Genomic DNA, 26,741 nt, shown 5'->3' with positions numbered 1-26,741 from the left:
GGGAAGAGATGAAGACACCGAGCTGGGATTACCACATGAACCCTGTGCTAGTGACCAGAGGGTTACACAGCTAAACAACATTCAATGACTTTTGGCCTCTGTTCCTTTCCATCACTTGCCTGAAAGAAACGGAAAATCAAAACAAAATCAAATCATTCAACAGTTGAATGATGACTGATCTGGAAAATTCAATGTATGATGCTTCTCATCCTTTACTTAATCCCTTTATCAGTTGTCACTCATTTAGAAAAAAATGTAGACATTTACTTATACAGATGTAGGATATTAATTAAAGGAAAATAATCCTGCTGCAACAGGAAAAGTGAATTATTGTGTGGATAATAGTCAATAGACATTTTTGTAGGGGTTGATAAATGTTTTGTTAGGGTAAATCAATTCTGAAATGTTAAAGTGGAAATTACAAACTTTAGAAGCCTTTTTAAATCTAGAGTACACTGCAAGTTTGAATGTTTTTCCGTGCAGGAACTTTCCTGCAACAACGGGGTGATCACATAAAGATCCTACATTTGTACTTTGCTAACTACGCATGCAGTATATTCAGTGGATTACTGTTTATGACAAAGACCTACATTCTTCCTTTCTGGAAGTTTTGGGTCAGTGTGGATCGTACATTAGTGAACTGTTGGTGTTAGTCGGAGTAGGAGAGTCCTCACTGCGTTGGAAATTCATGCCACCATGTGAACCCTGCCCAGCTGACCCCACAACCCAGTGTGAAATTTGACACGGCTCTGGGGTCCCCTTTATGACATACTTTTGCTCTGTGTGAGCTATAGTGTGTGTGTGGTGTGTCGTGTGGCGTTAGGTCCCCATTTTCAGCAGGACGTCTGCAGCAGCTGTCTACTGGTATTTCAGCCGTGTCATCACAGTAGTGAGAGGGGGGGATCAGTGAGACTGAGGGTGCTGCCTGCAGTCTACTTTTGTGGGTTCACTCTCACTGTCCTTGGCCCCAGCCCTCTACGCCTCACTACTCTCCCTGACTCTGCCCAAGTCTAGTCCCACGGCCCCACCATGGCCGACCAGTACCAGTACAACACCAACGAGGAGAAGATTGTGAAGGACAGCCACACCAAGGAGATCGATCTGATCAACAGAGACCCCAAATTGATAAATGAGGATGTGATCAAGGTAGGTGAACCATGATGACGCCATCCACTCACACACACACTGAATTTACAGGTTTAACTCCTTTTTGCCTAAAGTAAGGAAAGACAAGTTTTAAACCTTAGTTTAAAACGTAAGTCTAAAGTCTAAACTTAAAGTCAACACAGTACACTGTAGTATGTTGCTGTGTTCCTGCCAGGAAGGTCCCAAAATAGCCCCAAGGCCTTGTGCTTCAGCACGGCACCCAGGGTTTATTTCTGGAATGGGACTGAAGGGGTGTGACAGAAGGGGAAATTATAAGGCTGTTTCTATATTTCCCCAGAGCTCAGGAGAGCATGGAAGGAGATAAAACAGGGTGTATGGCAAAACTTTCATTTACTTGAGTGAGCCACGTTAAGCATGTTTCTTACATGTGAGGCCCAAGAGCACTAGCACTACGATTATATTGTGAAAAGTTTAGTACATGTTAAGTAGATGATAGGATTTATATCGAATGGAACACGTTCTATAATCCAGTATTATCTACACAATTGTAGTAGTTTAAGTTACAGTATGAGCTTGCAGTTTTAAAAAACTGTACAGAATGACATTTTCCTGTTGTCAAATCATTCATTTAAAACTTAGCTTGTTTTTCTGTTTTGTCAACTTCAACTGCTCATCTAAATCGTACTAAGAAATGTTATATTAAAATACTAAGTATGGAAAGCATGTCTACACTTTTAAAGGTGTGTTAAAATGAATAGACTGGGATTCAGAAGTAGAACTTATAATATTTAAAATGATGAAAATTGGTTTAGCTTTGTTAGGAATCTGTTGCATGTAACATCCCCCTGTCACGATCACTGACAAGTTCATTACCATTCAGGGTTGAGTTGCAGATGTCTATGCAACAGTGAGCCAGGATTTTGTAAGGACAAGGTATTGGATACTGAATACAACAAGCAATTACAAACTGGGCCATTGTAAGCCTTCATTTTACATGAAGGAACTGTTCGTTTCTGGAAACTTGATCCAAACCGTGATCTGAGATAAGTTCGGACTATAAGTATTCATCAAGTGTGCAAAACTGAGGGACATAGTTTTAAGTAAACTGTGTTTATTTCATTACTATGTACCCCAGGCATTAGTGATGATAACAGTCATGGTGCTGAGTCACAATAACACATGTATGTTTACATATCACATCGATCACATTGATTAGTGAAAGGGATTTAAGTGCATTGTCACCAAGCACATTGCTCTTGACTTTAAAAGGGAATTTACACTTGAGCCGACATCCGCAGCATTTACCGTGACTGCTTCGTGAACATTGCGAAAGTTACCTTTAAAAGGCATATTGTCAGCAGTGCAACGTGCTTGAATGACAACGTGCCGTTGATTGAATCCTGGCTCTGGTGTTGGGTCCTCAGACAACCCTCAACTCTTTCCTCAGTGAGGTTCCACTAACGTTGTCCATGGTATTCCCTCCCTGCAGGTGGAGTTTGAGGATGTGATCGCAGAGCCCGACGGCACACACAGTCTGGATGGGGTGTGGAAGCTCAGCTACACCACCTTCACCGTGTCCAAGTACTGGTGCTATCGCATCCTCTCAGCCATCTTCGGCATCCCTATGGCTCTGCTCTGGGGCTTCCTCTTCGCCTGCATCTCATTCTGTCACATCTGGGCTGTGGTACCCTGTATCAAGAGCTGCCTGATCGAGTCCCAGTGCATCAGTCGCATCTACTCCCTCTGCATCCAGACCTTCTGTGACCCCTTCTTTGAAGCCCTGGGCAAGATCTTCAGCAGTGTGAAAGTGGCCCTGCGCAAAGAGGTCTAGACACTCACACCACCGCAGTGTTTACACATGTTTGGATGAAACGCTACACCCTTTTTATCCGCCAGACCAGATGACCAGTCCTGGTGTCCTCATATTTCCCAAGAGGCTCTGTGACAGCTGCAGCATGGTTGGGTGACAGCTCTGGCTCTGTTGGAAGGCAGAAAGCTGTCTGTTCATTGAGGGAATATAGGGCTGGCAGCCATGGCATGGGCAGGACTTGTGTCCCAGAGTGAATGTATTTTGCGATGCTGTGGAAAGTGGCTCCTCGGTCACATGACATAAACACCCCAGTGACACTAACGGCATTGCAGCACCCGTAGGACAATATACAATCTCTACTATATTGACCAATTCTGAATTGATATACTATATTAAACAGTCAGATGTGTGTGTGTGTGTGTGTGTGTGTGTGTGTGTGTGTGTGTGTGTGTGTGTGTGTGTGTGTGTGTGTGTGTGTGTGTGTGTGTGTGTGTGTGTGTGTGTGTTTGTGTGTGTGTGTTGTTCCTAATGGTAAGCTAGTCGATGTTGTGCAATGGAAAAGATAATTGTAGTGCTTGAACAAGATTATATCATGTTTTACAAAATGAATAAGATGCAGTTTCTTTACTGAATCATTTTGATTAAACACATCCTAAATTGTCAATTTTGCTTCACATTTCTTTTACATAAGCTTCCAATAACTTGACTGTGTGGGTGTACAAACTGTAAGAATATTAGGAAAAAAGGAGACCCGGGTTTTAAAATTACAAGTGGAATGTTCTAGTTGCAGGTCCTACAATTCAGCCAAGTGTGTACCCCTGTTCAGGTCTCCATTGCCCTGTCATTCCTTCGTTTTGTCACCAGGTGGAACCGAGCACAGTTCTGCTCATCGGAAGGTAGGGATAGAAAAGCCAATTGCGAACCACCGGTCTGGATCCTGACATGGCAGGTTGTGATTGACAATACTGAAAACCATACCAAGAAAAGTAGAATTGCTTTGTCTCCTTCTTTCTAAGAAATGTATGTGCATGAATCAGCCTCTAACAAATTTGAATGGTTAAACTAGAGTTACAGAGGCTCAACATGAGCCTCAATTCCATTTGATGCAAAAAAATACATTCAGACTCACTTGATAGAACACATACAATTTATTTCAAATAAATAAGAGATACTTTTACAAAATACAACACTCTAAATACAAATAAGACAATTATGTTTTCTACAAAATGTTCAGTAGCCTTAATGTTCAGTAGCCATACGTTGAAAACCAAAACATTTACAGTAAAAGGAGAAGCCAACTTCTGCCTTTTGATACTGACATTTTTGATGTGTACAAGGAACGGTGTGTCAGGTAGATTCAATATTAAGGCAGGTCACCCTCTTTATGCAATAGTTTCTAAAAATACATTGAATACAATGAGGTTTCTCCCCCAATTCGGAGTGTTCTGAGTGTGTGCAATCCATTTCTCAATCATATTTAGCAACATAGAAGACGCCAGCCTAACACTCAAAAAGTACAGACTGAGTAATTATGTAGAAAAACAAATGCGTGCCAAAATACACCACAATTTTCATAGAAGTACATTTGGACGTGTGTGTTCATCCTAGGGGGAAATGGTGGCTAGTTTGTTGAGTTGCTTTCTGTAAGAATAAGTAAGTTAAACTTAAAGTGGCAATCTGCAGTTGCTACATCCATTTTTGGACTTAAATTAATGATATGTACACATTGATTCTTATATATATATATATCTTTTATAATTATATATATATGACTCAAGCTTAAATCAACTGTCGTACACAATCAGAACCCAAAATATAAGCTTGTTTTACTCCAATGTTTGTAAACAAAGTAAATGTAAACAAACACTTTATAGCCTCAAATTATACTTTCGATATCATGGATGGTCAGTCCGTGTTTCCATAGCTGTCTATGAATTTGAGAGTGGTTACATTTCAGCTTTTTACTGAAACAGGGGCAGGCAGAACTCTTTGTCATTGTTTCAACTGCTGATTGCCGCTTTAACAACTTGACAGATATCGCCGTCATAAAGCCAGGACATTTCACAAACTGGATAGTTGAAACGTCCTGTGTGTGTGTGTGAACTAACACATGGTGCGATGCAGCAAGACATAAGCAACAGGAGAGTAGCTTAACCTTCAGGTTGACAAAGTTAAAATGTCCCTCTGGATTGGTCAGTATTCACAACCCAAACCACTATTACAGAACTTTTTGACACAGAGTCTTTGGCATGTTAATCGCCTTTAAGTCCATGGTGAGGAGAACACAGCTCTCTCCTCTCCTTTCCTTGGTTTGGAGTGACAGACAGTCAGTCCTTCATTTTCCATTCACCACCTACTGTCCTCCTCCGCAGACCAAATACGTAAATCCATCAGTCTGAAAACACAATCAATGGATGACTCACTCTGATCTGCGACAGGACATTTGGCTGTGAGAGGAGACATTCAACAAAATGTCCCCAAATAAATCTGCTTCATCTGTACAACAATCAATTGTTTATTCTATTCTTGACCAACTGTGTCTGATACACAAAAAAAAGCAGTGCAATAGTATTAGATGAGTCTCCCCTGGAGCGGGACAAGAGAAGGGGAAGGACAAGTCTGGGTTTGGGGTGGCGGTGAAGGTTTGGGAGGGGGGATTCACAGTTCTGACCTGCGGGGGGGGGGGGGGGGGGGGGGGGGGGGGGGGGGGACCTGCAGGGGAGACCTGCGGGGCGTCTCATGTGGTGGAGGTCTGTGTGATGCTCCTCTGGCTGCTGGTGCTCTTGATGACGTAGGTGGAGGAGTTACTCTTGCGGCTAGAGTCATGGTCACGTTCGCAGTGGCATTGGGAGGACTTGAGATAGCGGGCCGAGCAGCACAGGAAGTTCTGCCTCAGGTCTGAGAACAAGTGGCCTGCGAAGCACATGTAGATCCATGGGTTACAGCAGCTGTTCAGACTGGCCAGCAGCATGGAGATGATGAAGGGCATGGCTGGGGAAACAAGACAAACACACACATTACATTTTTACTGATACATCAATCACACATGATTGCAAATTGACAACTGGTGCTAGAAGTGTGTTCTAGTGTTTTGTAGTTAGGATTACAAAGCTAATTTCCCAAAGTTACCCAAATCTTCAGTCATTTTGTTAATTAACTGGTAATCTATGGCAATCTATGGTAACTTTGGTAATTAGTGGGACTTGCAAAGCAAACGTCCCATTTTAAATCTTCGTCATACTTCTTCTTCTTCTAAGCAAGAAACGTCATCCAAACTTTAAAACGTGCAGATCGATGTGCTTGTATACAAGTTTTTGATATCTTTTAGTATTTTTTTGTCCATTTTCATCCACTTTAATGGGATTTCCTCAACATTATAAAAGGCCCCATTGTGACGTCATCACTTCCAACATTCCATTCACTGTAAATGCAGCAATGGAAGTTTTGACACAAATCAGCTACCCCTTTGCCAACAATGTAGACAAAAAGTTAGAGCTTATGAAATCTTTGTCTACTTCTCAACTACTGACCACAACCACTGACCACAACTACTGAACCACACAGCTACTTACCAAAACGACTGACCACAACTAATGACCACAAAAATACTGAACCACTCAACCACAACTACTGACCACACAAATACTGAACCACACAACTACTGACCACAACCATATAACTGCTGACCACAGGGCGGCAGGTAGCCTAGCAGTTAAGAGTGTCGGGCCAGTAACGAAAGGTCGCTCGTCCAAATCCACAAGCCGACAAGGTGGAAAAAAATCTGTCGTTCTGCCCTTGAGCAAGACAGTTACCGCCCAACAACAACTGCACCGATGATGTGGATGTCGATTAAGGCAGATGAATGCATTCAGTTGTGCAACTGACTAGGTATTCCCTTCCCCTTCACAACTACTAACCCAACAACTACTGACAATCTCTCTCCTGTTCCACAGAGCCTAAACACAGTCAGAGCTTGGCTACCAACAGCTGACACACAATCTCTGGGGGGATTTAATCTAATCAGAAAATGCACTAGAGGTAAACAGAAATCCTGTTCAATGAGGGAGAGCTCGGTTTGTTGTTTTGGAAAGTGAAAAGTTTCTTAGTACTCAGCTAGCAATGGGGAATCGGCCCAAAAGCGTCCCTCTTTTCCGGGGGGCCGGAACTGATTGAATCGGCCCGAAATCGGGTGTTGGACTCGGCCGGAATCAAAATGAATGACTGCCCAGAATCAGCCCGAATCATTCCCTACTGGAATCCAGCATCTTACCAGAATCCCCACAAGCGGCCCAATGACATTTGTAATATAGGTATACAAAATTACCTGTTTTAGTCATTTTAAATTTGACTATTATACATTTTATACATACAAATTATACCCATCCATGGGCTCCCGAGTGGCGCAGCGGTCTAAGGCACTGCATCTCAGTGCTTGAGGCGTCACTACAGACACCCTGGATCGAATCCAGGTGCACAATTGTCCCAGCGTCGTCCGGGTTTGATCGGTGTAGGCCGTCATTGTAAATTAGAATTTGTGCTTAACTGACTTGCCTAGTTAAATAATCCACCATTTTTAAGAATAATTGTATTTATTTATTTTTTACCCCCTTTTCGTCATATCCAATTGTCTTGTCTCTGCAACTCCCGTACGGCCACGGGAGAGGGGAAGGTCGAGAGCCGTGCGTCACCCGAAACACAACCCCGCTAAGCCACACTGCTTCTTGACATAATGCATGCTTAACCCGGGAAGCCAGCCGCACCAATGTGAAACACCATACACCGGGTGACCGTGTCAGCGTGCATGCGCCTGGCCCGCCACAGGAGTGAACATCCCGGCCGGCCAAACCCTCCCCTAACCAGGACGACGCTGGGCCAATTGTGCGTCACCTTATGGGTCTCCCGGTCGCAGCCGGCACGGGTATCGAACCAGCATCTGTAACAATGCAGTTTGCGCAGCGATGCAGTGCCTTAGATCTCTGCGCCACTCGGGAGGCCCCATCCACAAAGTTTTTAATGCTTATCAATTGCCCTCCACAAAGTATTAAAATACTAAAATCCTACTTAAACAGGACTCTTAAAGAATTTAATTTAAATGTAAATGACATTATTTGATCAGAGAAACAATGAGAAATATGGAAAAAAATAACAATGAAACCTTAATTATATAAAGCAGCTCGTGTAATCATCTGCCAGAGAGTAGCCACAATCGGCCCAAGCCCCAAGTAATTCATTTGGGCCAAATAACTCACAACAGAATCGGCCCGAGCTCAATCCCCGCATCCTAGTAATACTGCCGAAGGCGGCACAGATTCGGGGCACACGACATCGGCTGAGTCTGACTCTCAGCCGAGTGCCCTGAGTCTCAGCAGGAATCGGCCCATTGAACTTCCGGCGCCGACAGAGATGGCCGCATCGCTTCGCGTTCTCAGGAAACTATGCAGTATTTTGTTTTTTTTATGTATTATTTCTTACATTGTTACCCCAGGAAAGTTTTCTTACATACAGCCGAGAGGAACTATTGGATATAAGAGCAACATCAACTTACAAACTTTACAACCAGGAATACAACTTTTTAGAAGCGGATCCTCTATTTGGTCTACCACACAGGACAATGGATCGGATCCCAGCAGGCGACCCAAAACAACGGCGCCGCAAAGGGGGCAGAAGAAGCGGTCTTCTGGTCAGGCTCCGTAGACGGGCACATCGCACACCGCTCCCGAGTTTACAACTCATCAACGTCCAAGCTCTTGACAACAAGCTAGACAAAATCCGAGCAAGGGTTGCCTTCCAGAGAGACATCAGAGATTGTAAAGTTCTTTGTTTCACGAAAACGTGGCTCACTCGAGACACACTATCGGAGTCAGTACAGTGACCTGGTTTCTTCACACATCGTGCCGACAGAAACAAACATCTCTCTACAATCCTAGTAAAAATTCCCTGTCTTAGGCCAGTTAGGATCACCACTTTATTTTAAGATCAGAATAATAGTAGAAAGAATGATTTATTTAAGTTTGTATTTCTTTCATCATATTCCCAGTGGGTCAGAAGTTTATATACACTCAATTAGTATTTGGTAGAATTGCCTTTCAATTGTTGAACTTGGGTCAAATGTCATGCCATCTATTTTGTGAAGTGTACCAGTCCCTCCTGCAGCACAGCACCCGCACAACATGATGCTGTCACCCCTGTGCCTCAGGGTTGAGATGGTGTGCTTGCAAGCCTCCCCCTATTTCCTCCAAACATAACAATGGTCATTATGGTCAAACAGTTCTATTTTTGTTTCATCAGACCAGAGGACATTTCTCCCAAAAGTACGATCTTTGTCCCAACGTAGTCTGTTTTCTTTATAGCGGTTATGTTCATCTCTAGGAGACAGAACGCGTCTCCTTCCTGAGCGGTATGACAGCTGCGTGGTCCCATGGTGTTTATACTTGCGTACTATTGTTTGTACAGATGAACGCGGTACATTCAGGCGTTTGGAAATTGCTCCCAAGGATGAACCAGACTCGGAGGGCATGTTGTCCGGTCCTCTGGGAGTCTCTATGGGGGTACAACAGGGTTCAATTCTCAGGTCGACTCTTTTCTCTGTATATATCAATGATGTTGCTCTTGCTGCGGGCGATTCCCTGATCCACCTCTACGCAGACGACAACATGCTGTATACTTCTGGCCCTTCCTTGGACACTGTGCTATCTAACCTCCAAACGAGCTTCAATGCCATACAACACTCCTTCCGTGGCATCCAACTGCTCTTAAACGCTAGTAAAACCAAATGCATGCTTTTCAACCATTCGCTACCTGCACCCGCACGCCCGACTAGCATCACCACCCTGGATGGTTCCGACCTAGAATATGTGGACATCTATAAGTACCTAGGTGTCTGGCTAGACTGTAAACTCTCCTTCCAGACTCATATCAAACATCTCCAATCCAAAATCAAATCTAGAGTCGGCTTTCTATTTCGCAACAAAGCCTCCTTCACTCACGCCGCCAAACTTACCCTAGTAAAACTGACTATCCTACCGATCCTCGGCTTCTGCGATGTCATCTACAAAATAGCTTCCAATACTCTACTCAGCAAACTAGATGCAGTTTATCACAGTGCCATCCGTTTTGTTACTAAAGCACCTTATACCGCCCACCACTGCGACCTGTATGCTCTAGTCGGCTGGCCCTCGCTACATATTCGTCACTAGACCCACTGGCTCCAGGTCATCTACAAGTCCATGCTAGGTAAAGCTCTGCCTTATCTCAGTTCACTGGTCACAATGGCAACACCCACCCGTAGCACGCGCTCCAGCAGGTGTATCTCACTGATCATCCCTAAAGCCAACACCTCATTTGGCCGCCTTTCCTTCCAGTTCTCTGCTGCCGGTTGCTGGAACGAATTGCCAAAAATCGCTGAAGTTGGAGATTTTTATTTCCCTCACCAACTTTAAACATCAAATAATTATATCTATTTTTGATTCCATAGAATAATTTAGGGTTAATTATAGGTGCATATATTTTTTATCACAATCAGCTGGTGTTGCTTGCTCTAAGGCTACATTTTTAAAATGTGAGAGGACTGTAACAGTTTTCTTCTGTGGACGAAGGATCGGCCCAAAGCGCAGCGTGGTTAGAGTTCAACATGTTTAATAAAGACCATAAACGTGAACACTACAAAATACCAAAACAACAAATGTGGGGGGAAAAAAACAAAACAGTCCCAACTGGTGCATAGACACAAAGACAGAAGACAACCACCCACAAAACCCAACACAAAACAGGCTACCTAAATATGGTTCCCAATCAGAGACAATGACTAACACCTGCCTCTGATTGAGAACCATATCAGGCCAAACATAGAAATGGGAAAACTAGACACACAACATAGAATGCCCACTCAGCTCATGTCCTGACCAACACTAAAACAAAGAAAACACAAAAGAACTATGGTCAGAACGTGACAAGGACTAGAGAATTATGGAGCACTTTTTTAACCGATCGCTGCAGCTGTACATAGTCCATCTGTAAATAGCCCACCCAATTTACCTACCTCATTCCCATACTGTTGTATTTATTTACTTTTCTGCTCTTTTGCACACCAGTATCTCTACTTGCACATGATCATCTGATCATTTATCACTCCAGTGTTAATCTGCTAAATTGTAATTATTCGCTCCTATGGCCTATTTATCTCATCATGCCTTTTGCACACAATGTATATAGACTCTTTTTTTCTACTGTGTTATTGACTTGTTTATTATTTACTCCATGTGTAACTCTGTGTTGTTTACACTGCTATGCTTTATCTTGGCCAGGTCTCAGTTGTAAATGAGAACTTGTTCTCAACTAGCCTACCTGGTTAAATAAAGGTGAAATAAAAAAATTAAAATAAAGACTTGTAGAGATATAACCTTTTTTTTTCTGAGGTCGGCTGATTTATTAAGATTTTCCCATGATGACAAGAAAGAGGCACTGAGTTTGAAGGTAGGCCTTGAAATACATCCACAGGTACACCTCCAATTGACTCAAATGATGCCAATTAGCCTATCAGAAACTTGTAAAGCCATGACATCATTTTCTGGAATTGTCCAAGCTGTTTAAAGGCACAGTCAACATGGTGTATGTAAACTTCTGTCCCACTGGAATTGTGATACAGTGAATAATAAGTGAAATAACCTGACTGTAAACAATGTTTGGAAAATTACTTGTCTTGTGCACAAAGTCGATGTCCTAACCGACTTGCCAAAACTATAGTTTGTTAGCAAGAAATTTGTGGATTGGTTGAAAAACGAGTTTTAATGACTCCAATCTAAGTGTATGTAAACTCCCGACTTCAACTGTATGCATCAACACCTGCTGACCTGCAGTATCACTTGTGCTTTCATCAGTGCATGGATGAGTAGAGGTGGACGAGTCAATGACCGGTAAGGATACTGAGAGAGGATCACGTTAGCCTTTTATGAATGAAGGGAAGAGATGAAGACACCGAGCTGGGATTACCACATGAACCCTGTGCTAGTGACCAGAGGGTTACACAGCTAAAGAACATTCAATGACTTTTGGCCTCTGTTCCTTTCCATCACTTGCCTGAAAGAAACGGAGAATCAAAACAAAATCAAATCATTCAACAAAAAAATAGTTGAATGATGACTGATCTGGAAAATCCAAAGTATGAACATGCACAAAGTAGATGTCCTAACCGACTTGCCAAAACTGTAGTTTGTTAACAAGAAATGTGTGGAGTGGTTGAAAAACATGTTTTACTGACTCCAACCTAAGTGTATGTAAACTACCGACTTCAACTGTACTCAATCTCTCCCCACCATTTTTCCTTTATCCAGGAAAGCAAAAGTAAATTAACTAAATTACTATTGCCCCGTAGCACTCACTTTTGTCATCATGAAGTGCTTTGAGACGCTAATTAAGGATCATACCACCTCCACCCTACCCGACGGCCAAGACCCACTTCAAATTGCATACCATCCCAATAGATCCACAGACGATGCAATCGCCATCGCACTGCACACTGCCCTATCCCATCTGGACAAAAGGAATACTTATGTAAGAATGCTGTTCATTGAGTACAGCTCAGCGTTCAATACGATAGTACCCTCCAAGAATATCATTAAGCTCGGGACCCTGGGTCTGAACCCCGCCCTGTGAAGCTGGGTCCTGGACTTCCTGACAGGCCACCCCAGATGCTGAAGGTAAGAAACAACACCTCAACTACGCTGATCCTCAACACAGGGTCCCCACAAGTGTGCGTGCTCAGCCCCCTCCTGTACTGCCTGTTCACCCATAACTGTATGGCCACACACACCTTTCAAAATCAAATCAAGTTTTATTAGTCACATGTGCCGAATACAACAGGTGAACAGTGAAATGCTTACTTACAAGCCCCTAACCAACAATGCAGTTTAAAAAGATATGGATAACAATAAGAAATAAAAGTAACAAGTCATTTAGGAGCAGCAGTAAAATAACAATAGCGAGACTATATACAGGGAGGTGACCGTACAGAGTCAATGTGCGGTGGCACCGGTTAGTTGAGGTAATATGTACATGTAGGGAGAGTTATTAAAGTGACTATGCATAGATGACAACAACAGAGAGCAGCAGCGATGTAAAAGGGGGAGGGTCAATGCAAATAGTCTGGGAAGCCATTTGATTTGATGTTCAGGAGACTTATGGCTTGGGGGTCGAAGCTGTTTAGAAGCCTCTTGGACCTAGACTTGGCGCTCAGGTACTGCTCAGGTACCGCTGTGGCAGCAGAGCGAACAGTCTATGCCTACGGTGGCTGGAGTATTTGACCATTTTTAGAGCCTTCCTCTGACACCGCCTGGTATAGAGGTCCTGGATGGCAGGAAGCTTGGGCCCAGTGATGTACTGGGCCGTTCGCACTACCCTCTGTAGTGCCATGCGGTCCGAGGCAGAGCAGCTTATTGATGAGCTTTGAGGGCACTATAGTGTTGAACACTGAGCTGTCGTCAATGAACAGCATTCTCACATAGGTTTTCCTTTTGTCTAGGTGGGAAAGGGCATTGTGGAGTGCAATAGAGATTGCATCATCTGTGGATCTGTTCGGGCGGTATGCATATTGGAGTGGGTCTCGGGTTTCTGGGATAATGATGTTGATGTGAGCCATTACCAGCCTTTCAAAGCACTTCATGGCTACATACGTTAGTGCCTTGGGTCGGTAGTAATTTAGACAGGTTACCTTAGTGTTCTTGGGCACAGGGACTATGGTGGTCTGCTTAAAACATGTTGGTATTTCAGACTCGGACAGGAAGAGGTAATGAAAATGTCAGTGAAGACTCTTGCCAGTTGGTCAGTGCATGCTCGCAGTACACGTCCTGGTAATCTGTCTGGTCCAGCGGCCTTGTGAATGTTGACCTGTTTAAAGGTCTCTCCCACATTGGCTGTGGAGAGCGTGATCACACAGTCTTCCCGGAACCGCTGGTGCTCATGCATGTTTCAGTGTTATTTGCCTCGAAGCGAGCATAGAAGTAGTTTAGCTCGTCCGGTAGACTCGTGTCACTGGGCAGCTCTCGGCTGTGCTTCTCTTTGTAGTCTGTAATGGTTTTGCAGGTCCTGCCACATCCGACAAGCGTCAGAGCCGGTGTAGTGCGATTCGATCTTAGTCCTGTATTGACACTTTGCCTGTTTGATGGTTCGTCGAAAGGCGATAGCGGAATTTATTATAAGCTTCTGGGTTAGAGTCCCACTCCTTGAAAGTAGCAGCTCTTGCCTTTAGCTCAGTGCGGATGTTGCCTGTAATCCATGGCTTCTGGTCGGGGTATGTACGTACGGTCACTGTGCGGACAACGTCATCAATGCACTTATTGATGAAGCCAATGACTGATGTGGTGTACTCCTCAATGCCATCGGAAGAATCGCGGAACATATTCCAGTCTGTGCTAGCAAAACAGTCCTGTAGCTTAGCATCTGCTTCATCTGACCAGGTTTTATTGATCGAGTCACTGGTGCTTCCTGCTTTCATTTTTGCTTGTAAGCAGGAATCAGGAGGACAGAATTATGGTCAGATTTGCCAAATGGAGGGCGAGGGAGAGCTTTGTGTGCGTCCCTGTGTGTGGAGTAAAGGCTGTCCAGAGTTCTTTTCCCTCTGGTTGCACATTTAACATGCTAATATACATTTGGTAAAACGGATTTAAGTTTTCCTACATTAAACTCAATCATAAACTCAATCATCAAGTTTGGCCTGAATACCAATAATTACGAGACAGCATACAGGGAGGAGTTGAGGGCCCTGGTGGAGGGGTGGAAAATAACCTTGTCTTTAACGTCAACTGGAGCTGATCGTGTACTTCAGGAGACAGCAGAGGGAGCAAGCCCCAATCCACATCAACGGGACCGCAGTGAAGAAGGTGAAAAACTTCAAGATCCTCGGCGTACACATCACTGACAATCTGAAATGGTCCACCCACACAGACAGTGTGGTGAAGAAAGCGCAACAGCGCCTCTTCAACCTTTAGGAGACTGAAGAAATGTGGTTTGGCATCTAAGAGCCTCACAAACTTTTACAGATTCACCATTGAGAGCATCCTGTCAGGCTGTATCACAGCCTGGAACAGCAACTGCATCGCCCGCAAAAGCAGGGTTCTCCAGAGGGTGTTGCGGTCTGCCCAACGCATCACTGGGGGTACACTGCCTGCCCTCCAGGACATCTACAACACCCGATGTCCCAGGAAGGACAAAAAGATCATCAAGGACAACAACCACCTGAGCCACGGCCTGTTCACCCCGCTCTATTCCAGAAGTTGAGATCAGTACAGGTGCATCAAAGCTGGGACCGAGAGACTGAAAAACAACTTCTATCTCAAGACCATCAGACTGTTAAATAGTGATCACTAGCTAGCCTCCACCCAGTCCCTGAACTTAGTCACTGTCACTAGCCAACAACCACCCGGGTTACTCAACACTGGACCTTAGAGGCTGCTGCCCTATGTACATAGACATGGAATCACTGGTCGCTTTAAAAATATTTACATACTGTTTTACTCATTTCATATATCTACAGTGCCTTGCGAAAGTATTCGGCCCCCTTGAACTTTGCGACCTTTTGCCACATTTCAGGCTTCAAACATAAAGATATAAAACTGTATTTTTTTGTGAAGAATCAACAACAAGTGGGACACAATCATGAAGTGGAACGACATTTATTGGATATTTCAAACTTTTATGGTCCTGTATTTGGCTCCATCCATCTTCCCATCAATTTTAACCATCTTCCCTGTCCCTGCTGAAGAAAAGCATGCCCAAACCATGATGCTGCCACCACCATGTTTGACAGTGGGGATGGTGTGTTCAGGGTGATGAGCTGTGTTGCTTTTACGCCAAACATAACGTTTTGCATTGTTGCCAAAAAGTTCAATTTTGGTTTCATCTGACCAGAGCACCTTCTTCCACATGTTTGGTGTGTCTCCCAGGTGGCTTGTGGCAAACTTTAAACAACACTTTTTATGGATATCTTTAAGAAATGGATTTCTTCTTGCCACTCTTCCATAAAGGCTAGATTTGTGCAATATACGACTGATTGTTGTCCTATGGACAGAGTCTCCCACCTCAGCTGTAGATCTCTGCAGTTCATCCAGAGTGATCATGGGCCTCTTGGCTGCATCTCTGATCAGTCTTCTCCTAGTATGAGCTGAAAGTTTAGAGGGACGGTCAGGTCTTGGTAGATTTGCAGTGGTCTGATACTCCTTCCATTTCAATATTATCGCTTGCACAGTGCTCCTTGGGATGTTTAAAGCTTGGGAAATCTTTTTGTATCCAAATCCGGCTTTAAACTTCTTCACAACAGTATCTCGGACCTGCCTGGTGTGTTCCTTGTTCTTCATGATGCTCTCTGCGCTTTTAACGGACCTCTGAGACTATCACAGTGCAGGTGCATTTATACGGAGACTTGATTACACACAGGTGGATTGTATTTATCATCATTAGTCATTTAGGTCAACATTGGATCATTCAGAGATCCTCACTGAACTTCTGGAGAGAGTTTGCTGCACTGAAAGTAAAGGGGCTGAATAATTTTGCACGCCCAATTTTTCAGTTTTTGATTTGTTAAAAAGGTTTGAAATATCCAATAAATGTCATTCCACTTCATGATTGTGTCCCACTTGTTGTTGATTCTTCACAAAAAATACAGTTTTATATCTTTATGTTTGAAGCCTGAAATGTGGCAAAAGGTCGCAAAGTTCAAGGGGCCCGAATACTTTCGCAAGGCACTGTATATATACTATATTGTACTGTATTGTTGTCATGATCATCTGAAGAAGTGGACCAAAGCGCAGCGTGTTGAGCGTACATTTCTTTATTTATAATGTCGCCAACAAAAACAAGAAACAACAAAACGACCGTGAAGCTTACGAGGGCTACAGTGCCACTAACAAAGACAACTTCCCACAAAATACAAAGGAAAAAATGCTGCCTCAGTATGATTCCCAATCAAAGACAACGATAGACAGCTGTCCCTGATTGAGAACCATACCCGACCAAAACATAGAAACACAAAACATAGAAATCAGAACATAAAATGCCCATCCAAATCACACCCTGACCAAACCAAATAGAGACATAAGGCTCTAAGGTCAAGGCGTGACAAGGCGTGACAATTGTAGTCAATACCACTCCGACATTGCTTGTCTTAATTCCATTATTTTACATTTAGATTTGGGTGTATTGTTTTGAATTGTCAGATACTACTGCACTGTTGGAGCTAGGAACACAGGCATTTTGCTACACCTGCAAAAGCATCTGGTAAATATGTGTATGCGACAAATAACATTTGATTGTCCCTCGATAATCTGATTTCAAACCAAGGCGGAACAACATGGTTGTGGACGGAACTACAGAATCTCCACATGAGACCTGGACGGAGTCTGAATACAATGTTGAGGGAAATGATCTCGGAAAAACTGAGGATGGACCACATGAAGATTGAGGTCAAGTTCCTGAGGTTCAAGGACAAGATAGTTGTTCTGGAAAGAGCCAAGAGCTTGAGAGGAACGTACTATATATTGTTTTATTTTGCTTTGTTTTCCATATTATGTCTATATCTGATAGTCTATCCAGGAAAGGGCTGAAAATAGCCCATATGAATCTATGTAGTGTAACGGCCGTTGGTGGAAGAAGGTGAGGACCAAAGCGCAGTGTGGTAAGTGTTCGTCATGTTTATTAGAAACTGAACACTAAAAATGCAAACAACAAAGAGACAACCGAAACAGCTCCGTCAGGTGCAACACACACTAAACTGAAAATAACTACCCACAAACACCAGGTGGGAACAGGCTACCTAAGTATGGTTCTCAATCAAAGACAACGATTGACAGCTGCCTCTGATTGGGAACCATACCAGGCCAAACCAACAGAAATACAACACACAGAACAAAACATAGAATGCCCACCCCCTGACCAAACCAAAATAGAGACATAAAAAAGGAACTAAGGTCAGAATGTGACATGCAGCCTTAGAAATAAGGTTCATGAAATCAATAACTTGCTATCATTAGATAATATTAATATATTAGCCATTTCAGAGATTCACTGACAACTACTCTGATGACTATTGAAGTTATTGAGGGTTATTGAAGGTTATTGAAGTGTTATTGAAGTGTTGTGGTTGTGTGTTCACTTTGCACATCTAAAGCCTTTTCTTTTGGGGTATTGCTATAGGCCACCAAGTGCTAATGGTTAGTACCTAACTAATATGTGTGAAATGCTTGATAGTGTATGTGATGTTAACAGAGAGTTCTACTTTCTTGGGGATCTGATTGTCGACTGGTTTTCATTAAGCTGTCGACTCAAGAGGAAGCTTCTCACTGTAACCAGTGCCTGTAATCTGGTTCAGGTTATTAATCAACCTACCAGGGTGTTTACAAACACTACAGGAACAAGAACATCCACATGTATTGATCACATTCTTACTATTACTGTAGAACTTTGTTCTGAAGCTGTATCTGAATCCATTGGATGCAGTGATCACCATATTGTGGCTATATCCAGGAAAGCCAAAGTTTCCGAAAACTGGGCCTAAAATAGTGAAGCGTCGTACTCATGCATAAAATAAACTAATAGCGAAAGAAAAGCATTGCAAGTTTGAATTCTGTAAAGTTATTGTTATCGATGAATAATAACAAACCTCCTGGCAATAACAAGATTGATGGTATATTTAATCTGAGCCAAGAGGAAAGTCCTTGTCCTCAGGCCTGGAGGGAAGCCAAAGTAATTCCACTACCCAAGAGTGGTAAAGTGTCCTTTACTGGTTGTAACATCAGACCTATCAGCTTGCTACCAGCTCTTAGCAAACTGTTGGGAAAAAGCCCAAATACAATGCTATTTCTCTGTCAACAAATTAACAACAGACTTTCAGCATGCTTATATAGAAGGGCAATCAACATGTACTGCACTGACACAAATGTCTGGAGAAATTGATAATAAGAAGATTGTGGGAGCTATACTGCTGGATTTCAGTGCAGCCGTTGACATTATTGACCATAACCTGCTGTTAAGGAAACGTATGTGTTATGGCTTTTCAACCTCTGCCATATTGTGGATCCAGGGTTACAGTGCTTTTCAACCTCTGCCATATTGTGGATCCAGGGTTACAGTGCTTTTCAACCTCTGCCATATTGTGGATCCAGGGTTACAGTGCTTTTCAACCTCTGCCATATTGTGGATCCAGGGTTACAGTGCTTTTTCTGCCATATTGTGGATCCAGGGTTACAGTGCTTTTCAACCTCTGCCATATTGTGGATCCAGGGTTACAGTGCTTTTCAACCTCTGCCATATTGTGGATCCAGGGTTACAGTGCTTTTTAACCTCTGCCATATTGTGGATCCAGGGTTACAGTGCTTTTTAACCTCTGCCATATTGTGGATCCAGGGTTACAGTGCTTTTTAACCTCTGCCATATTGTGGATCCAGGGTTACAGTGCTTTTTAACCTCTGCCATATTGTGGATCCAGGGTTACAGTGCTTTTCAACCTCTGCCATATTGTGGATCCAGGGTTACAGTGCATTTGGAAAGTATTTAAAACCGTTTCATTTTTGTTACATTTTGTTACAATACAGCCTTGTACTAAAATGGTTAAAAGTGTGTTTTTCCCTCATCAATCGGCATACAATACCCCATAATGACAAAGCAAAAACAGGTTTAAATTGTTTTTTTTGCACATTTATTACTTTGTTGAAGCACCGATTACAGCATTGAGTCTGCTTGGGTATGACGCTATAAGCTTGGCACACCTATTTGGGGAGTTTCTCCCATTCATCTCTGTAGATCCTCTCAAGCTCTGTCAAATTGGATGGGGAGCGTCACTGCACAGCTATTTTAAGGTCTCTCCAGAGATGTTCGATCGTGGCCAGCGCTAGGAAGAGTCTTTGTTGTTCCAAACTTCTTCCATTTAAGAATAATGTAGGCCAATGTGTTCTTGGGGAACTTCAATTCTGGAGAATGTTTTGGTGCCCCTGTGGGACCTTTTATAGACAGTTGTGTGCCTTTCCAAATCCTGTCCAGTCAATTGAATTTACCACGGGTGGACTCCAATCAAGTTGTAGAAATATCTCAAGGATGATGAACTGAAACAGGATGCACCTGAGCTCGAGTCTCATAGCCAAGTTTCACGTCCTGAGCTTAGAGAGCCTTTTTATGTCTCTATTTGGTTTGGTCAGGGTGTGATTTGGGTGGGCATTCTATGTGTTGTATTTCTTTGTTTTCCCACCTAAGTTGTGGGATCTTGTCCTTGTATTGTTGTTGTTGAGCCCTACAAGGCTGTACGTTTCGTTGGTTCTCTCTTTCTTGTTTTGCGGGTTATCATTAAAGGATATGATTAACCTACCCCACGCTGCATCTTGGTCTAATTCCACCAACGACGATCGTCACACCAAGGTTCTGAATACTTATGTAAATATGGTATTTCTGTTTTTTATTTCGAATACATTTGCAAACATTTCTAAAAACCTGACTTCGCTTTTTCATTACGGGGTATTGTGTGTAGATTGATGAGGATTTGTATTTATTTAATCAATTTTAGAATAAGGCTGTAACATAACAAAATGTGGAAAAAGTCCACGGGTCTGAATACTTTCTGAAAGCACTGTATATTTAGGATATTGTTTTACAGCTTTGTCATTCTATTATTTATTTTACTAAATCATCTTATTTGATTATGTTATATATTTTACATGTGATGATGCCAAACAGAGGGCCAGAGATAATTACAGACACCTGTGATAATCTGAAGTACCCAAAAGGGCCACATAAAATCCTTGAAAGTTACCAAAATTCTGGTAGTTTATTGGTAAACTTACAAAGTTTCCAGTACCCACCGTTTGCAACCCTTTTTGTGGTAGACATTCATTTGTTTGAAGATATAAAGGTCATTTTTTAAGATGACATCTGATGGAATGGTTTGATTTCTGTTGATCTCATTCACGTTGTAATAATCTACATTTAACCTTAAAGTCGTATAAACATGGTTGTGGTGAAATGCCAGCCTGTCTCAATATGTTCTTATCCTATGGATCTTCTGAGGACCAACATGAGGAAACCACTTTCATCCTAATTAATTGACCTGGCTACCCCCGTTCTATCTCTACTACTCATTAATGACATCCCTGATTGGATTGTTCTTGACACAAACACAAACACACAAATACACACACACATAAACACATTCACACCAACACAATAGGCACACCCAGATAGCATTCACAACCGAAATGGTAATAAAGCTACCGGGGGAGACAAACAGCAGTGATGCGTAGGTTGACATTTATGCCACAGATGTAGGATCTTAATTTGAGCCAGTTGGCTACAGCAGGAAAATAATCCTGCAGCAACAGGAAATGTGGATTATTATGTGGATTATAATTAATGGACATTTTTGTAGTGGTTGATACATTTTTCATAAGGGAAAATCAAATCTGACATTTCAAAATGGAAATTACACACTTCATAAGTCTTTTTAAGCCTCAAACACACTGTAAGTTCAATTCCTGCATTGCAGTAGAGTTCTCTTGAAACAGGGTGATCAAATGAAGATCCTCCATCTGTATGTACACTGGCGAATTGACATATGGTAAATTAGTTTGAGATTAATGGAATGGGCCCATGTCCTGTATTCAATTAACCTATTCTGATTGCTAATCTCTCTCCCTTCGTCTCTCTCCACCCCGTGTTCCGCTTGCATCATCTTTAATGGCTGGCCCTCCAGCTCTGATATGAAGGTTGCTCAAATTGAAATCACTGGGAACAATCGGCGGAATGTTACAGCAGCCTCGCCAAGTAATTTGGAGCTAATTGATTCATCAGTCATTAAGGCTGTGAGTTATAGGTGCACAAATGTCCGGATGTGAACAATGTAAATCATTCTATTGTCTGGCTTTTACAGTGTCAGAGCAGGGAGGACACATGCTTAGTCTGGACCGGGGATAGGCCTAGGGCCTACACAGATTCCTAACTCTAATTAATGTGTGTGTGTGTGTGTGGGGGGGGGGGGGCTTGCAGTGATGCAAAAGTAAAGCGGAATTGATCTACTAGATAACTCAAATGAAAATGTAATATAGAAAAGAGTGAACTCCACCATATGACAAGTCATTATGGATGTCCTGCAGCTATAAAGTAGTTACACTGTAATACCATTGCTTTATAACTTTCAGCCACAAAGTTACACAACTTCAATCTCAAAGGAACACAAGGCAGTATGATAGATGAATGAATAACTGTAAAATGTATAACCTTGCTCTTGTGAGGGAGGGAGGAATTTGAATGAATGCAGCTTGGCATTAGATCATTTATCTTTTCACTGAGGCATGAAAGGTGGTTAGTGAGATCTTAACAAACCACAAGGGGTACTAAGCAGCAGTCAAACGGACATACACAGACTAACACTGACACAAAATGTATTTGATCTAACTCTGTTAGGCAGTGCCATGCAGAGCTTCCTTGTTTGGATATTATTTACCAGCAAATAATGGTTCCATTAAACGGAAGTCAAAATGTAAATGATTGTTCTGTGTAGGCTACGGTGCATTCAATACATATGCTAAATGTCTTCACACAGCATAGCCAGATCACATATCATGACTATTAAACATTCTTATGGCTTTGTAAAAGGAAGGAGCGTGGGTGAGAATGGGGCCAATATGTGATTTGAAGGAAGGAATTATGATCAAAATAACAATTAGCTCATGGTGTCGTTCACAGGAGATGATAAATCACACAAACTCACAAATTTGAATGCAGAAAATGCTTCCCCTCATTGGTAAATCTGCTCAACTATCAGGTTCTGTACTGACTAATGACCACAGCCTGACTGGCACGATCATCTGAGTTTAATATCAACACTATTTCAGAGGATTTACTATGCCAAAGCAGCTGAGTAGTAGAATTCCTAAATGAGACTGTACAAGAGAGGGGCCTTGCTTTTCTCACATTTTATTTTGGCTCTCAGCCAACCACTGACCTGGCTATCAGATGCTCCATACTATTATTTCAATGGAAGCTGGTACAATAGCTCTCTTTTAGCTCTCTCTGAGTCGGCACAGCTGAAAAGGGCTTCCCTGTTTTAATAAAAGATGCATCTATCATTATGTATAATGCTGTACTTTAAAATGACTGTAACAACAATGAGGCTTGGTGTCTGTTTAATAAACATCCTGTAAAATGCAGAGAAGAACATACAGTGGCCATAGACAAAAGGATTCCATGGGGACTGGGCAGACTGCCAATTAATATAGTCAGTGCCAGTCAGCGTCACACAGAGCAGAGGGTGAGTCAGCGTAGGGAAAATGGAGGCTGTGCACTCAGGAATGGACAAGGGTATGGACACAGTTTATAGATGGGCCGCCTTTCCAACCTGGACAAAAGCAACACCTATGTAGTAAAAAAAGCTGTTTAATTGGGCAAATCCACTGATTGTGTGTTGTCCTCAGAAGGGTTAAAAAGTCTCCAGTGGATGCTGCACCCCTAAGAGGTTGTCTTTGGGAGATCACAGGCTGTGTATGTCTGTTCAAGGATGATAATAAAAGCACTGTAAATAAACACAATTTTCTAGCAGGGAACAACAGCCTGCCTGCTTGAACCTGGCACACCCCAACAGGCTTACAGGGACAAAGCCTACATTATAAACTGGGTGGTTCGAGCCCTGAATGCTGATTGGCTGACAGCCATGGTATATCAGACCGTATACCACAGGTATGACAAAATATGTATTTTTACTGCTCTAATTTAGTTGGTAACCAGTTTATAATAGCAATAAGGCACCTTGGGGGTTCATGGTATATGGCCAATATACCACAGCTAAGTGCTGTATCCAGGCACTCTGCGTTGGATCGTAGGTAAGAACAGCCCTTAGCCATGGTATATTAGCCATATACCACACCTCCTCGTGCCTTATTGCTTAATAAGTATAGTTACTCATCTTGGATCATCCTGCAAACTTCATGGGAACTTTGGCTGAGAATATTATTTTCCATACTTTTCCATACACGTGTAATGCTAAATTGTTTGGGGAATATAATGACTGTTTACCAACTTGTTCAATTTCCTGGTGTTTGTCTTGGGATGTTGGGAAATATAACTAATATGTGATAGAGCTGCTATGGGGATCAGGAGGGGACAGCACAGAACAGTTGCGTTTAACTAGGTAAGAACAAATTCCTATATTCAATGACGGCCTACTCCGGCCAAACCCTCCCCTAACCTGGACGACGGTGGGCCAATTGTGCGCTGCCCTATGGGACTCCCAATCACAGCTGGTTGTGATACAGCCTGGGATCAAACCAGGGTCTGTAGTGCTACCTCTAGCACTGAGATGCTGTGCCTTAGACCACTGCGCCACTCAGGATACATAGTGCTGTGGTGTAACTCTGGTGTCTTTCAAATGTATGGATACTCTCACTTTGATTTACCACTCTCATTTAATCTGTTTACAGCTTCAGTAATATATGAATCTTCTTCAAAGGATAGAACATAAACAAAATGCCAACCCCAACCAGAAGGCCATCTGCTGTATTTGGTTTAGCATAGATTGCTCAATCCCCCTCCAGTCCAAGCCAGTATATAGCCTAATGTAAATAGGCCTGGCTAAGTATGTAAAGTGTGATTGACCGGGTATCGAACCCTGGCCATACTATATAGGATGTGGTCATAAGGCGGGTCATTAAGAAATGAATTGCACCGGTGGGCTGTCTGCTCCATTGAAGCACGTGGTACCCTCGTGGGCTTGACTGAGGAGATGACACGCGTGGCCCCAATATTACCTGTCACTCTTGCACTCCGACGTGCCTCTCAGGTAACAACAGAAGATCTCAGCATGCAGCCCACACGCATAATCTGATTAATGATTCACTGCAGGAAGGCTCAGATGGTTGGGCCTCAAAAACACATCCATGCAGAGGTGTGCACAAACCATGGAGGTTACAGTCCGGAAAGACTGCTTTCAGTGACTAAAGTTATTTTTAGTTGCATGGACATTTGCGGCGGTAGCCTATGCCTACTTTGCTTCGCTTCAGTGGAGGGGTATTGCAATTAAACGACCCTCTCTCAATGTTGTTTCTGTTCGTTATGGCGAGTGAGTCAAATGGAGGTGGAGGTGGTGTTTTTAGTTTTCATAAAAAGTCTGTAACAATTCTGGACAACCATTGTAATATTCAGGCCACTTCTAAAATTAAGGATATTTTGACGGCGTATGCCCTATGTAGACCTATATGAAACGAATATAACGAGATAATATTTTTCATACATATTTGTTCGGATCGCTCCACCCGTATCTCCACAAGTCACCATAACATTCTATAGGTGGTCAGAGCTTCATTTGATGTTCCTCAGGTTGGCCAAAATGTAATGCGTAAAAGTGCAATGTCCAACCTCTGCGAATTTCAATTGACTGTCAATGATAAAAGCTGTTGAAATATATTTGTATTATCATGGCTATTTGGTGAAAATGCACCTAACATTACGCACACCGCATTATAAGTCCCGAGGCAGAATACCTTCCGAGCGTTTTAAAGTAAACATGGACATTTCATTTCAAGATGGATATATTAATGGCAACAGTGTAGAATTGCGAAGCCACCTGGTTAAAGTATTTCATATTACGCACGGAATCTCAAACTGAAGAACTAATTTGCATGGTTATTTTCGAGATGGAGTTTGAACTTACCTTCTCGAGGCGCCGTTGGATCCCAAGCCGTCCACATCTGCACGGTGAAGAAAGGAGTCCAGCAAACGATATACGCCAGAACTATGACAAATGTCATTTTAACTGTAGTTATCTTCGCTTTGGAGATGAGCTTTACGCTGCTCACCCGGGCGAGCGCAAGACCTTTCGAAGTCTTCGGGGTGAGGCTCATGCACTGGTCCCTCTTGGTTTTCATTCTAAAGTTTTGCCATATCTTAAAGCTTATTAGTCCATAGCATAGGCTCAGGATGGCCACTGGTATGATGTAGATGGTAAGGCTAATCCAAGTTATATACGCTTTGGCACCCCAGGGCTCCACGAAGTCACCCCAACAATCATACACTCCAGAGCCAACGTCCTTCAGGGAAAAAATGTACATTTGTGGGCTGCTGAACACTAGGCTGAGGACCCAGGAGATAATCACGTAGAAACGGTCTTTTCGCTTGTGCAGAGACCGAAGCGGCTGACAAATCGCCAAGCACCTGTCTATAGACATCAAAACAAGCATATAGGTAGATGCGAACATCCCGACGATCTGGAAGTATTTCACCAACCTGCACAGGATATCGGGTCCATAGAAACGGAAAGTAATGTCCCAGATAAGTTGTGGCAAGACCTGAAATATAGCCACAACGAGATCCGCGATGCTGAGGTGTTTCATGAAGTAGTACATTCGGGACTGTGTGTGCTTGGTGGTGTGAATGGCCACCAGGACGCACAGATTCCCCGCCAGCGCCAGGAGCAGGACCAGGGCGAGCACAGTCACCTCCACTTTAGCCACCTCCTCATTCCGTTTCAGGGGGTTTGTTTGATTTCCCCCGATGGTCCCGTTGCCAAGGGTTGAGTTCCCCAATGATTCGTTAAATGGCCAAAAGTTCTGCTCATTTAGTGTACTACTTTCCATTGTGTTGACCGTATTCTCTCTCAGTCCAACCGCGACGAAAAATCATGCAATCACAGCAACGTTCAGCCACCCTACATTGGACAGTTGTTTTAAACGTCTTCTTTGGCTCTTCATCTAACAGGTGTCAAGACAAGACAAAGCATCCGTGTGTGGAGCTGGGTTGTGCTCATTTACACACGATGGGAAAACGGAATCCCAATTTTGCGCTGAAGCTTTATTTCTTATTCATA

The 26,741-nt window shown here is 42.9% G+C and overlaps 2 protein-coding genes across 2 annotated transcripts; one reads left to right on the top strand and one right to left on the bottom strand.

The window, feature by feature from the left end:
* Nucleotides 1-790: 790 nt before the first annotated feature.
* On the top strand, nt 791-3,581 carry LOC139371044 (caveolin-3-like). Its single transcript, XM_071111085.1, has 2 exons — nt 791-1,146; nt 2,597-3,581. The coding sequence occupies exons 1-2, from the start codon at nt 1,030-1,032 to the stop codon at nt 2,936-2,938; spliced, it is 459 nt and encodes a 152-aa protein (XP_070967186.1). The 5' UTR covers nt 791-1,029; the 3' UTR covers nt 2,939-3,581.
* A 2,073-nt stretch (nt 3,582-5,654) lies between these two features.
* On the bottom strand, nt 5,655-26,511 carry LOC139371050 (isotocin receptor-like). Its single transcript, XM_071111093.1, has 2 exons — nt 25,590-26,511; nt 5,655-5,908 (listed from the first exon to the last, which is right to left on the bottom strand). Exons 1-2 carry the CDS (start codon nt 26,509-26,511, stop codon nt 5,655-5,657), a joined length of 1,176 nt encoding a protein of 391 aa, XP_070967194.1.
* Nucleotides 26,512-26,741: the final 230 nt, after the last annotated feature.

The sequence above is a fragment of the Oncorhynchus clarkii genome, chromosome 17, assembly GCF_045791955.1.
Source record: "Oncorhynchus clarkii lewisi isolate Uvic-CL-2024 chromosome 17, UVic_Ocla_1.0, whole genome shotgun sequence".
Classification (NCBI taxonomy): domain Eukaryota; kingdom Metazoa; phylum Chordata; class Actinopteri; order Salmoniformes; family Salmonidae; genus Oncorhynchus; species Oncorhynchus clarkii.
Note: the sequence above shows the minus strand (reverse complement) of the source record. Positions and strands in the feature narration are given on the sequence as shown.